The sequence below is a fragment of the Gymnoscopelus microlampas genome (genome assembly GCF_963454915.1).
Source record: "Gymnoscopelus microlampas genome assembly, chromosome: 11".
Taxonomy (NCBI): domain Eukaryota; kingdom Metazoa; phylum Chordata; class Actinopteri; order Myctophiformes; family Myctophidae; genus Gymnoscopelus; species Gymnoscopelus microlampas.
Window position 1 is genome coordinate 36,188,365 of NC_139948.1, and position 14,724 is coordinate 36,203,088.

The 14,724-nt window shown below is 40.0% G+C and overlaps 1 protein-coding gene across 2 annotated transcripts; it reads left to right on the forward strand.

The window, feature by feature from the left end:
* The first annotated feature begins 1,589 nt into the window (after nt 1-1,589).
* On the forward strand, nt 1,590-14,360 carry LOC311055671 (hemicentin-1). 2 transcript variants are annotated; one of them, XM_084071930.1, is made up of 18 exons: nt 1,590-1,809; nt 2,978-3,259; nt 3,443-3,766; nt 3,913-4,146; nt 4,287-4,616; nt 5,180-5,437; nt 5,880-6,218; nt 6,330-6,566; nt 6,674-6,898; nt 8,128-8,364; nt 8,774-9,025; nt 9,445-9,783; nt 9,912-10,148; nt 10,250-10,480; nt 10,637-10,903; nt 11,140-11,379; nt 13,454-13,729; nt 14,158-14,360. In XM_084071930.1, exons 1-18 carry the CDS (start codon nt 1,758-1,760, stop codon nt 14,343-14,345), a joined length of 4,548 nt encoding a protein of 1,515 aa, XP_083928056.1. In that variant the 5' UTR covers nt 1,590-1,757; the 3' UTR covers nt 14,346-14,360. The 2 variants fall into 2 exon arrangements, with proteins under 2 accessions (XP_083928056.1, XP_083928057.1); XM_084071931.1 differs by lacking the exon at nt 1,590-1,809 and having other exon boundaries at nt 3,150-3,274; nt 3,452-3,766.
* The last annotated feature ends 364 nt before the right edge of the window (nt 14,361-14,724 follow it).

A 14,724-nucleotide genomic window follows, 5' to 3' on the forward strand; every position in this document is an offset into this window, starting at 1 on the left:
ATAAGTTGACAAGTTAGAGCTGTTTGTTAAATAACATTTGCTGACACTATCCTCCAATGTACTGAGGGTTCATTTAACTGAGAGTATACCTTTTGAGTAGAGAGTAAATAAATATTCAGGATTTTACAGTGTAGGGCATATTTTGTAAATCCCAATGTATTTTTCAATAAAAAACAACATGATAGATAATCCTTGATTATGACTTTCTTTGACTTTTCAATTGATAATTTCAGTGTGAGATTAAGGTTTGGGAGGAGACCTATATCCTCTCTTTCTCGGAAAGTTTGCTGTGGTCAAAACCGTTGCTGTGGTACATGTTTCTGTTAAAAGCTTCCTGTCTCTACCAGGGCGTTTGAATTCCCTTTTGCACATTGATGTATGGTATTTGTCTAGGTTCCAGTAAGTGACAGAAGCTCATCATCAGGACCAACAGAATGTACAGAATATAAATTGATGAATATATTGACCAAAGATATACACACAATATACTGTACATTTGTGCACCTACAATCTTACTCTACCATGTTTGATCAAAGTTAGAAAGTTAGGCATCCTAGCAGGTAACAAAAAACTGAAACATTACAAGTGATAATACAAATATACTAATACACAAGTAGATTTTTTTTTGTTGGGGTGGTGTAGCCGCCCCTATAAGTGGGGTTGGGACACCTCATTAGTACACCCTTCGCTGTACTGTGATTGGCTCATAATAGCACACCCCTCTACGTTAGTACACCCCTAGCTGTACTGTGATTGGCTGACTCTATTCAGCACTCTGATTGGCTAGCGAGACACATGATGAAATTAATAACCTATAATAAAAATACTTTAAAAAAAAAGTTAGCTTCCATCACTGTGATGACCACAGTGATGACCAGACCGCCCACTTCACACTGGGTGTGATTTTTTCTTTTACAACATGTCAGCTTTAAAGTGATTACAGTTCTTGTTTGCCTTGAGCCACTGTTTCAGATGGGTCTTAAAAGTGGAATATGCGGTAGACACTCCCTTCAGTGGTTGGTCATTCCAAGATTTAATTCCATTTACTGAAAGCACATTCTGTCCAAATGTGATGCGCCTACCATACATATGGCACCTCATACCCTCTAGTAGTGGCCCTGGTGCCAATGCAGTTGGCACAATCAGTTGATAGCCATGGACACTGAGCTATACAGTAGTACATGATCTTGCTCTTCTAGGCCTATACATTTCATTTTTAGGGAAGGAAAAAGTGGTTCATATTTTACTGCCGACAGACATCTGTCAGCAAAGGGCCAAGAGATTTACATTATGTAAAGTGTGACTTATGTTTCATTCATACTATATGCTGTGAAATAGGTAATTGCATTAAAAGTATTATTTAACAGTGCATGGGCAAATAAAATCTGAAAATACTTGTTTATGAGTTACTTTGGCAACCTGCTGATAAATGCACAGTGAGATTACACAAGATATGGGAGGAGACCTTTATCCACGCTCTCCCTGAACAGAACATTTGCTGCATGTGGTTTGATGACATATTTCCGTTAACAGCTTCCTGTCTCTACCAGGGCGTTGAATTGGCTCTTGCTCATGCCCTTTTGCACATTGATGCATGGTATTTGTCCAGGTTCCACTAAGTGACAGAAGCTCATCATCAGGACCAACACTGATCCAGTGTCCTCCTCAGCAGCAGAAGCAGGAACACCCTTTGCAACAAGCCTTATCTCTCCCATCCCACCACATCCTCCTGCTGCATGGTTTCCCTCTAAAAGACCATGTCGCCCCTTAGGATGCTGGGCCTTTTCATTCTGATGTTTTTACACGCTGGTGAGTTATAACTGGTCTACTGTGATTATATTTGGCACACAGTAAAATCTCTTCACTGTTAACTTATCTCAGAGTTTACAAATGTAACCAAGTTGACCAAATGGGTCCATTTGGTTACATTTGTACACAGAGTTACAAATTAAATAACACCGAGTTTACTGTGTGTTTTGTGTTTAATGTTTCCTTATTATTATTATTGTACTGATGTGAAAACCATGAGCATTTATTAATGTTCCATGGTAACCACGTGTTGTCTTGGTACATTTTCAGTAGCAATATTCAATCACCATATTAATACCACAAGTGAAGTTATTGTAGATAAAATACACTGTGAAAAACTCCACCTCATATTTCTCTCAGAAGTGGAGATTGACATTGTAGTATCCTAGCTATATAGTAAAAACTCTTAAAATGGAGGGAAATTAGCAAAATGCGGAAGATCTAATAAGCTGCTGCCGGTTTTGTTTCAGTATGAGCTTGTGGTTTAGAAGGGAGGGGTAGGTGTTGAAGCTTCTGTTTTTGTTTCCATTGGAAACTGCAATTGTTGCTGTGGTGGGTGGCAGTTCCGTTAACACGAAAAAATGAAGAACAAAAATTAACCCAAAGATCAACCACAAAACATGTTAAAGATAATCTTTAGACAGTTTGCTTTTATTTGGACACGATGGTGTAGAGGAACATCAGAGACATGCATCTTTGTTCTACAATGTACATGAAACCTACTAATTTGATCAGCTATAGTAACTGCCCACTACTGTAGTATTGAAATGGAACAGAGGGAGTTACTCTAATGTTGTTATCGTTATTTTCATGTTTGACATTTTATGTCAATGCGGTATGTTTCTCAGTCAGTAGGACCCATTCATTAAAATCAACATACCTGTTTCAGCACCAATCTATATCACCTCATTGTTGTAGTGGTAAAGGCAGGTAGTCTTTGTAACAGTTACAGAGGAGACACAAGAAAACAAAAGCATAGCAGGAGGATGGACTCAAATCCATGCAGGTTTGAGGACAGTACACAGTATATATAATGGCCATAGAAACACAAATATGTTGTTTTACTGTATCTATGATAACAACAGATTTGGTGCAGCTGCAGCACAGTGTCTGAAAAGAGAAGCCATTGTTAAGACCCATAATAACACCTGTTCATGTGTATCAACAGATGCTGATAGTGACTGCCCTGCTGAGATCAACCCTCTCACCCTGCATCCTCCTGAGCTGGTGGTACAGTATGGAGACCCAGTACAAGTCAATTGTACCAGTGAAGGTAGCGATCACTTGTCAATGGAATGGACGACCAATGAAAATAAAAGTTATGGCGAGACGGATGAGGACTTTATTGTCTGGACAGTGAACGTGACGGACTGGGAGGTACAGGCTCAGTGTCACATCCAGTTGAATGATAGTCTTCGATGCAGCAAAGACCTAAAGCTCACTATATACCGTAAGTGACATTGCAGTGTGACCTCACTTCTTAGGGGTAAAAAGGGCTACTGCTGTTGTATACTTCGCTATTCGTTAAATTGAAAGATATTAAACAATTTTTAAACATTTTGATAAAAGAATAGGGATGCCAGGTTTAATGTGATTAAGCAATGCCATAACCAATAGTCTTTCCCCCCCACAGAGAACCCAGAGCACATTATTGTGTATCGCATCAATGGGTCTCATCAACCAGAGGAAGGACAAGAGTACCAGCTACAGTGTGACGTCAACGACGTTGCTCCTGTGCAAAACCTCACTGTGAGGTGGTTCAAAGGCAAAAGCATCGTGAAAAATGAGACAAATAGCAGCAATATGTCCAAAACCCCAGAAAGTTATTCATTTATTCTGAAGAGCATCCTCAGCAGAGATGATGATGGAGTAGAGTTCACATGTGTGGCTGAGCTAGACCTGGGACCAGAGATACCACAAAAGCCCGTTAATGACTCTGTCAGCGTTCAAGTGCATTGTGAGTCTATAGTTATTACACAATAACAAGGTCACGTATTCTGACACATGCATTTTGTACTTTATGGGATATTAAAGGCAAGTCAGTTCAGGTGTTGCACATTTCATGCAACATTCTGCACTATTTCTCCTCTCCTCTATCTCCAGATAAGCCTGGGGTTGTGTGTCCACCACATTTCATGGATGTGGAGGGTAATTTCAGCCTGGACACTGTGCCCTGCAGAGTGGATGGAAACCCTCCTGCTGATGTTAAATGGTACCATAAAGGGAAGGTGATCAATGCCTCCTCAACCATGACCAGGAACAATTCAGGAGAGTATGTCATTGTAGCTACCAATCACCTTGGCAACGCCACAGCTACTATTTTCCTCTCAGTGGAATGTGAGTGCTTTGTGAACTTTTATTTAGTTTCAACTATAGAATTTCAACTTACGGTCACATCGTATAGCTTCAGGCCAATGTGAAACTTTATCATGTCAATGTGAGAGTGATCTCAAAAGTTCTACATATTTCCTTTTCAGATCCTCCGGAATTTGAGGATGTATCGAGCACAGTCAATGTAACTATGGGCGGTGATGTGTCACTGGACTGTATAGCTAAAGGAAACCCACCTCCCCAGTTCCAGTGGTACCAGGGTGCTGAAGGATCCATGGATTTGAGCACTGAGAGCAACTCCAGTATTCTGACCATTTCAGGAATAAACAGTAGTGCAACCTACAATTGCATAGCAGCTAATAAACATGGGAATATAAGTAAGCAGATCAATGTTAATGTGATAATGACCCCTACAATGCCAACCCCAAAAGAAATGACCACTCCAGCCACAAAGGAAATGACCACTCCAGCTCCAGGTACAGTAGATCTGTGTCTGTCCTATTCATGGTGCTTTTACTTTAGGCATAATTCACCAAAACAATACTGTTGATTTATTATGTCCATAACGGAACCACAAAGATCTATCTAAATTGTATTTTTAGACTTTTTACACTCTTAATTTGTCCCCCCTAATGATATTATCAGGAAGGAACACATATTCCATGTAAAACAGCTCAGTCAAACAATTCAAATAAACAATTTTCAACAATACCTTAAACAATACCATTTCCAGGCATGTTGCTGTGGACATATATCATTTTAAAATACACAAAGTAGCTTTAGATAATTACTTTTCAAAGCAAACACATAATAATAATCTAATATCAACCAAAGATTGTATTTGAAATGGAGAATTGTTTACAACAAAGTTAGTGGCATGAAACAGTGTATTTGTATAGGTGATGAAATGCAGCTTTAAGCTTGGGCTTTAAACAGATTTTTAAGCAGTCTCAACTTTTGTCTGTTTGAATGATCCTTCTTGTGCAAAAACTGAAGCTTTATTTTTGATTGGATGTGCATGTGCTTTGCTTCTGGTTAGATATTCATCCTCTCGTGCTGACGCCTGCCAGAGTGGTGGTGAGATACGGAGATTCTGTTTCAGTCAACTGCAGTACATCTTCTCCTGAGCACGATGGGATGGGTTGGGAGGCCACGGTTGGGGGCACAGATTTGATGGAGAATGTCACTTATGTCACTTGGACAGTGGAAAACTTGACACAATGGACAATAGATCCCTTCTGCTACATTTATTTTGGTTCAGAACAACCTACAAAGGAGCTACCTTTCACTTTGTATAGTAAGTACCAGTAGCATATACATATGAAACCATTTATACAGTACTTTCAGATGAACAATAAGCATGGCAGGGTTGGCTTAGATATGTGAAAATTATAGATTGATCAACCCATCTACTATCACAGATGTATAGTAATTAATTTAATTATAGATTGATCAATCCATCTATCCATATACCGTAGGTATGTATACATCTGTGACATTTAACCATTTAAACCCTATACCCAGGCGTCTATATTAGCCCCCCCCCTCCTTTTATTTTTTTATTTTATTTTTACATCTACACCAAATCTTTTTGCCAAAAATAGCCGATATACAAGCAACACGTGAGCCTGTATCTGTAGATATTATATTAATGCCACATGTTTGCCCCAGAATAGGGGCGCTAGGGTTCATGTGATTAACTTTAAATTAATCATTATTATTATGATTTTTGTCTATAGAGACTCCAGATGCTGTAAGAATCTCTCGTGTGAATGGAACTACAATGTTAGATGAAGGCACAAAGTATCAGCTACAGTGTAAAATCATCAACGTTGCTCCACTGCAGAACCTCATTGTGAGGTGGTACTGCCGAAATAAACCCATCACAGGACTACATGCGTTTGATCCAGGCGCAGCTGATGCTCTCCCTAATGATGCAATTCACACGATCAGCATCATTCCTAGTGGAACTGACCATTTAGCAGAGTACAAATGTGCGGCCCAGCTCGACTTGGGACCGGATGGACCACAGCCACCTCCTACTAAGACTTCATCACCTTTGACTGTTCTTGTGCGCTGTAGGTTCTCCACTTACCTGTATTATTATATATATATTACAATGATTCATTATTTAGAAATAATGACTGAATGATGGTAACATGAAATTCTATAACTTGGTTTGTTTGTAGATAAGCCTGTGATCCAAGGCTGTCCAAGTCATTCCAGTGGTGTTGAACACTTGTTCACTCTCAGTGCGTTGCTCTGCCGTGCTGATGGATTCCCACCTGCCACCGTCCACTGGTATCATGGGGGGAGACAGATCGATGCGTCTACGCCCCTCACCAGGATGCAATCAGGGACATTTATATTGGCAGCCCAGAATGACATGGGCCAGACCAATATGTCTATTGACATCACCATAGAATGTATGTATGACAACATTTATCACATTTCCTACTGTATGAATGCAACATACTTTATTGTGGTGTGTGTGCCATCACTTGTTTTGATTAATCTAATGCAATCTTCGCAGATGGACCTACATTTGCCTGTGAGGATCATTATGAAGTTGAAGAGAATGATGAGAACAGTCTTCAGTGTAAACCTGATGGAAAACCAGAGCCTCAGCTCACCTGGTTCAAAGATGGACAGGAGGTGCCGCACAAGCCGTTGACAAGGCGTGACAGTGGAAACTACACACTCAGAGCAACCAACAAACACGGAACTACAAATCACACGCTATATGTTGACATCTTATGTAAGTAATTATGATGACTATCCTGCCACTGCTATCATGCTAATGATAATGAACTTTGTTATTTGTCCTGTAAACAGTTACAAAGTGTTTACAGGACAAGGTAAAAAAGAGCAGCAAGATATCCATAAAGAAATAAAACAGCAAAGTAAAAAAGATAAAATAGCATTCATTAAACCAAATAATAACGATGATGCGATGCGAGGATTTGTACTAGCTGACACCAACTCGGGACTCCTGAATTAATGTCCTCTAGTCCCTCCTATCTAGCATCAGGATCTGGAGCTCAGTAGTGTTGCTGGCTCCACTGTGATGTCGCAGTATGTCCATGTAGGTGGTGCACTGCTTTCCCCACCTAGCTGTGCCTTGGGTTAGCTCCCACAGTGTCAATGGGCTCGCCATCAGTTCTGAGTGCCTGGCACAGTGCCCAGCCAGCCTCAGTCTTCTCTCTCTGACCTTGTCCGTGGCCCGCGGGAGGTAATAATAAGAAAGACTGAGAGATTAGAATAACTTAAACCAGACATATAGTAGGCAAAATACACTAAGAAAAGGACTTGACATAAAAGTGTGTTTTTCAGAAGTGATTTAAAGGATGACACTGCTAGTGTTAGATCCTCAGGTAGGGCGTTCCAAAACCTAGGTGCCTGGGCCGCAAAAGCCTGATCACCCCATGTGATGAGGGGAGTTTTAGGAACAACCAGGAGGACCCAATCTGAGGATCTGAGGCTGTGCACAGGCCATTTGGGGCCATCATATCTAAAATGTGACTGGGAGTGGGAGCCTGTCCTTGCAGCCAGGGCTTTAAAATTCTGGCTGTATTCCTCAGTTGCAGTAAAGTGATTAAACATTCCGTGTTACTTGGGCAGAACAAGGGTTATCAAAGCCTCACTATATAACTTTTTTGTAATGAATAAAATGTAAATTTGTCCAATCTGTATGGTAGAGTATGTTAATACAATATAACTTATATAATTGGGGTGGTTGTATTTTGTCTCCCTGTTGAGACATTTAGATTGTGTCAAAGAAGGTCATGTCTCACCTAGAGACAGGATCTGACACAGAGATTACATTTATCCCCCGAGCAAGCAGGTCAATAAAAATGTCAGCACTTGCGCACAAAACCGGGTTCAAATCCAGGGTAGAAGAGGAAAGTTACATAGTGCTGCTTTATGCCATAATAAATAATGACTGAATGGTGGTGACATTAATTGCTATACTTGGTTTATTTGTAGATAAGCCTGTGATCCAAGACTGTCCAAGTAATTTCAGTGGCGTTGGACACAAGTTCACTCTCAGTATGTTGCCCTGCATTGCTCATGGAAACCCACCTGCCACCGTCTACTGGCATCATGGGGGGAGAGAGATCAATGCGTCTACGCCCCTCACCAGCATGCAATCAGGAGCATTTATATTGGAAGCCCAGAATGACATGGGCCAGACCAATATGTCTATTGACATCACCATAGAATGTATGTATGACAACATTTATCACATTTCATGTCCTCTCAATGATGTTATCAGGATAACACATATTCCATGTAAAACAGCTGTAAAAAACAAACAAACATTTATAGATAATTTTCAGCAATACCTGTGACAGCATGTTGCTGTGGAGATTTTCAAATTCAAACACAAAGTTGCTTTATATAATTACTTTTCAAAGCGAAACTATCAACTAAAGATTCTAGTTGAAATTGAGAATTGTTTACAACAAAGGTAGTGGTATTTGAATAGGTGAAATGCTACTTTAAGCTTAGGCTTAAACTGACTTTTAAGCCGTCTCATAATCGACTTGTGTCTGTTATTGGCTGATCCTTCTTGTGCATAAACTGAAGCTTTATTTTTGAATGGATGTGTATGTGCTTTGCTTCTGGTTAGATCCTCTCGTGCTGATGCCTGCCAGAGTGGTGGTGAGATACGGAGATTCTGTTTCAGTCAACTGCAGTACACCTGCTACTGAGCACGATGGGATGGGTTGGGAGGCCTCGGTTGGGGGCACAGATTTGATGGAGAATGTCACTTATGTCACTTGGACAGTGGAAAGCTTGACACAATGGACAATAGATCCCTTCTGCTACATTACTTTTGGTTCAGAACAACCTATGAAGGAGCTACTTGTCACTTTGTATAGTAAGTACCAGTAGCATATACTTATGAAACCATTTATACAGTACTTTCAGATGAACAATAAGCATGGCAGGGTTGGCTTAGATATGTGAAAATTATAGATTGATCAACCCATCTACTATCACAGATCTATAGTACATCTGTGATATTTAACCATTTAAACCCTATATATGTCATTGACTAGAGTCCCCCAGGGGTCTATATTAGCCCCCCTCCTTTTTTCCCCTCCTTTTACATCTACACCAAATCTTTTTGCTGAAAATAGCCAATATACAAGCTCACAACGATTTGCAATGCAACATGTGAGCCTGTATCTGTACATATTATATTAATGCCAAATGTTTGCCCTAAAATAGAGGCGCTAGGGTTCATGTGATTAACTTTAAATGAATCATTATTATTCTTATTGTTTTTATCTATAGAGACTCCAGATGATGTGAACATCTCTCAGGTGAATGGAACTGGGCCAATGTTAGAAGGCACAGAGTATCAGCTACAGTGTAAAATCATCAACGTTACTCCACTGCAGAACCTCATTGTGAGGTGGTACCGCCGAAATATACCCATCACAGGACTACATGCGTTTGATCCAGGCGCAGCTGATGCTCACCCTAAGGATGCGATTCACACAATCAGCATCATTCCTAGTAGAACTGATCATTTGGCACAGTACCAATGTGCGGCCCAGCTCGACTTGGGACCGGATGGACCACAGCCACCTCCTACTAAGATTTCATCACCGTTGACTGTTTCTGTGCTCTGTAGGTCAATTTACCTGTCATCACGCAATGTTTACACAGACTCAGCAATATTAGAATATGATTCATTATTTTTTAAATAATGACTGAATGATGATGACATTAAATGCTATAACTTGGTTTGTTTGTAGATAAGCCTGTGATCCAAGACTGTCCAAGTCATTCCAGTGGTGTTGAACACACGTTCACTCTCAGTACGTTGTCCTGCCTTGCTGATGGAAACCCAAATGCCACCGTCCACTGGTATCATGAGGGGAAACAGATCAATGCGTCTACGCCCCTCACCAGGATGCAATCAGGGACATTTATATTGGAAGCCCAGAATACCAGGGGCCGGACCAGTACGTCTATTGACATCACCATAGAATGTATGTATGACAACATTTATCACATTTCCTACTGTACAGTATGAATGCAACATTGTGGTGTGCCATCATTTGTTTTGATTAATCTACTGCAATCTTTGCAGATGAACCCACATTTGCCTGTGAGGATCATTTTAAAGTTGAAGAGAATGATGATTTACTGAACAGTATTCAGTGTAAACCTGATGGAAAACCAGAGCCGCAGCTCACCTGGTTCAAAGATGGACAGGAGGTGCCTCACAAGCCGCTGAAAAGGCGTGACAGTGGAAACTACACGCTAAGAGCAACCAACAAACACGGAACTGCAAATCACACGCTATTTGTTGACATTTTATGTAAGTGAGGATGATGAGCTTTAATATATAAAATAAAAAAATGTTACAACTCTATTATCCACAGAGTGAACAAGGCTTAATTTAAAAAATACATTTTTGATATCCTTGATCAATTCTTGGACCCTGTGTCCCCTGCTTTCCCCTAATCCCTTTCAGATGCCCCGGAGTTTACACAGGGAAATAACACTGTGGATTTTGAACCGGGCGCTGACGTGAATCTGACCTGCATTGCTGAGGGCAACCCTCCTCCTAGAGTCTGGTGGATCAACGCTGATGAGAATGTTGTTCTCACCGCCACGGGGGAGCACCAGAGCACTGTTCATAATATCAGAGGAGCCACGTCTACCCACGCTGGGGTTTACGTCTGCCTTGCCACAAATGAGTTTGGGAACGTGACCAGGACCACCACACTGAAGATGAGAGGTATTATTATTGCCTGTGCTGCTGCATGTCTCTCACCTAGACACAGGAATTTTGACTTCATGGTCAAGATTCAATTTATCCCCCGAGCAAGCAGGTCAATACAAATTTCAGCATTTGTGCAGGAAACCGGGTTCAAATCCAGGGTAGAAGAGGAAAGTTACATAGTGCTGCTTTAAGTCATTATAAATGACTGAATGGTGGTGACATTAATTCCTATTACTTGGGTTTGTTTGTAGATAAGCCTGTGATCCAAGACCTGTGTCCAAGTAATGCCAGTGGTGTTGAACACTCGTTCACTCTCAGTATGTTGCCCTGCCTTGTTGATGGAAACCCACCTGCCACCGTCCACTGGTATCATGGGGGGAGACAGATCGATGCATCTACGCCCCTCACCAGGATGCAATCAGGGACATTTATATTGGAAGCCCATAATAACATGGGCCAGACCAAGATGTCTATTGAGATCACCATAGCATGTATGTATGACAACATTTATCACATTTCTAACAGTATGTATCCTACATTTTATGTAAGTGATGATGATGACCTTTAATACATCATAATACATCATCACCCATTCTTGAGAATTGGGACAAATCATGTCCTACCAAAACATTTAAAATTATTATTTATTAACACATTAAAAAAAAAAAGTTTTGTGAAAATATATTCTTAAAGGATTTATATATATGAATTACATAAGATTTGTACAATGTTTTGGTCTGGTTTCCTTTTTATTAATTTTTTACATCTAAACTTGCACTCTGCCAGAAAACACCCTTGTCTAAGACAAGGGTTCACAACTTCAAACATTTCTTTACATTTTCTGTTAAAAGCATTAAAAAACGAATCATGTGTTTTGATAACATAGGTGTAAGAATGTACTTTTGCCATCAACTTCTTTTTTAATTCGTTTTTTTGTAAAAGTTTTTTTTTCCCTTTAAAGTTGTGTTCAAGATCATTGTCAGCTCCATCAGATTTCTACAAAAACATAACTTAATCAGGCATAAACAGGTTTTAGCTATATTCTAAGGTCCCCTCTGTCACACCCGGTTTAAAAAAAGGCGGGAAAGCTGCGAAAGCTTTGGTAAGCTTTTTATTTTTGGATAAATGCACTAAATAATATTACTATCTGGTGTGTCCCAACCTTAAAGGACAACTTTGTTTTTTTACAACCAATGTTTATGTTTTAGATTGTAATTAAAGTAAATAAAAGATGAGTGTTAAAAAAATTAAATTTACTGCTTTCGATAGTTTTAGCAATTTTCACAATCTTTTTTTACAGTGTTTTCACAGTGGGCGGGGGCATTCTGTCCGGTGGCTAAATATGTATTTTTTTAACACATTAACCCGCGTTTTCTTTATTATTATTTACAGTAGCTCTTCTAGCCCCCAATAACTCACATCTGGCCATCTCAGACAGCCGGACCTTTTTTATTGTGTAAAAAAGGCATATTTAGCCACCAGACAGAATGCCCCCGCCCACTGTAAAAAATATCGCAAAAAATGCTAAAACTATAGAAAGCAGTAAATGAAAAAAAAATTACACTCATCATTTATTTACTTTAATTACAAGCTAAAATATAAACCTTGGTTGTAAAAAACCAAAGTTGTCCTTTAACATGTCAACTCTGTCAGTCCTTCTAAACCCCCCCCCCCCACCCCCCCAAAAAAAATGAAAAAAAAAGAAATTCTATTAGCATTAATTAAAGCAACTTTGAAAAATAAATTGTCAACTCACTACGACTGTGCTGTGGAATGAAAAAAACATAGCATTTTGTTAACTCTGTCAGACTCCGTCAGATGTCAACTCCGTCAGATATGCCATTTTATGGAGTTGACATCCCCCCCAAAATGTGGGAGGTTGGCCCATTCACTGCCATTCACTAAATGGCCCAAAAGCGATTTTCTTACCTTTTCAGTTAGTCACAGAATATATCTCTAGTATGATCGATCCCCTGATGGTTGCTAATCACGGAGGGTTTCACTGTGCTTCCGTGAAAAAGAAATGTCATCGCGATTCCTGTTCGCTTGTTATACCCAGCTGAAAATAGCATGTCTCACTCAAAAATACATAGTAAAACACAGGAGCCGAGATTCAGAATATTACTTTAATATTTAACCAGGAAGTGAATGGAGCATTAAATCTTTGGATCGCGTTATCTCCTGGTTCCTTTGTGAAAAACGGGGAAACAGGGATTTTTTATTTTTATTTTTAAGAGACCTCAAAAAACGTCATTGGCGGTGTGGGCATACAAAAAACAGCCGTCAAAAGACATCATTGGCAGGGAATGAGTTGTTAATAGTCAACACTTTGATATTTTAAAATATATTTTCCCGGCATAATTGAAGAATATATAAAAAATAAAAAATAAATAAAGGTTTTGTCCCGATTCTCAATAATGGGTGACATATAAAAAGACATGTTACAACTCTATTATCCACAGAGTGAACAATTGGGCTTAATTAAACTAAATACATTTTTGATATCCTTGATCAATTCTTGGACCCTGTCACCTGTGTCCCCTGCTTTCCCCTAATCCCTTTCAGATGCCCCTGAGTTTACTCAGGGTCAGGGAAATAAGACTGTGGATTTTGAACCGGCCACTGACGTGAAGCTGACCTGCATTGCTGAGGGAAACCCTCTTCCTAGAGTCCGGTGGATCAACGTGGATGGGAATAATGCTATCAATGCCACCACTGGGAGGCGCCAGAGCACTATTGTTAATATCAGAGGAGCCACGTCTACCCACGCTAAGGTTTACGTCTGCGTTGCCACGAATGAGGTTGGGAACGTGACCAGGACCACCACACTGAAGATGAGAGGTATTATTATTATTGACTGTGCTGTGCTGAGCACAACATGGAAACATAAACACTGATGTGCTGATGTGACCACAACACAGACAGGCTACTTTGCTGTCATCTGTATGAAAAGCAGTGCAAAGCACATTTATGATTTGAAGCAGTACCCCCCCCCCCCCCACACACACACACACACACACGCACACGCACACACACGCATGCACGCACACGCACACTCACACACACACACACACACACACACACACACACACACACACACACACACACACACACACACACACACACTGCACTATGTGCTGGTCTATGCTTTTTTAGGTGCTTTTTTTAGGTCATATAGCCTACCTAATGTAAAAGAGAATGTGTTGTTAACTATTTATCTGGTGAAATAAAATAAATAAATCTACTTTGTTCTTGTTTTTACTTTACAGATAAATCCAACCATTTGTTATGGATGATTCCACTGATCATCTTTATAATAATCATCATCTGCCTTATGTTTTGCTACCACCGAAGACACCGTGGACAATATGATTTTCAGCACATCCCTTCCTCCGCTATCCCTATCCCCATGGAAGCTATTCCCATGTTGCCCAATGGTTCCAACTCCAATGCCTAAAGGGATAATATGGCGGAAACTCTTTTATTCATTTTTTTTGCCGCTTTTATGGTCAGATGAGGTGTGTGATAAAGTCAAGTTGCTTCATGAAGCCAGACAACATAGTCGTTCATCAGTGGGACGGTCAGTAAATTAAAAAATCAGCTTGTAAAAGAAAAATGACAAAGCAAGAGAAAGGATGTACGATATGGGTCGTCATCATCTCATCTGTATGTCTGAGAGCAGTCAACCTCTGCCTAGTGCCTAAAACCTGTACATCCAGTCATTTTGGGGCATAAACAAGAAGTTGAAGGATAGGCCCGACAGTCATGCATGAACTTCAACCTGGTGTTTGCACTTTTTCCATTTACAACCCGTATATCTACATAAACGTTCACAT

What these genes read in the sequence shown, in the direction of transcription:
- LOC311055671 (XM_084071930.1), top strand. Translation starts at nt 1,758, where the DNA reads ATGTCGCCCCTTAGGATGCTGGGCCTTTTCATTCTGATGTTTTTACAC. An exon ending in TATTTTCCTCTCAGTGGAAT is followed by an intron (nt 4,147 to 4,286) that starts GTGAGTGCTTTG and finishes TTTCCTTTTCAG; the next exon opens with ATCCTCCGGAATTTGAGGAT. An exon ending in AATGACCACTCCAGCTCCAG is followed by an intron (nt 4,617 to 5,179) that starts GTACAGTAGATC and finishes GCTTCTGGTTAG; the next exon opens with ATATTCATCCTCTCGTGCTG.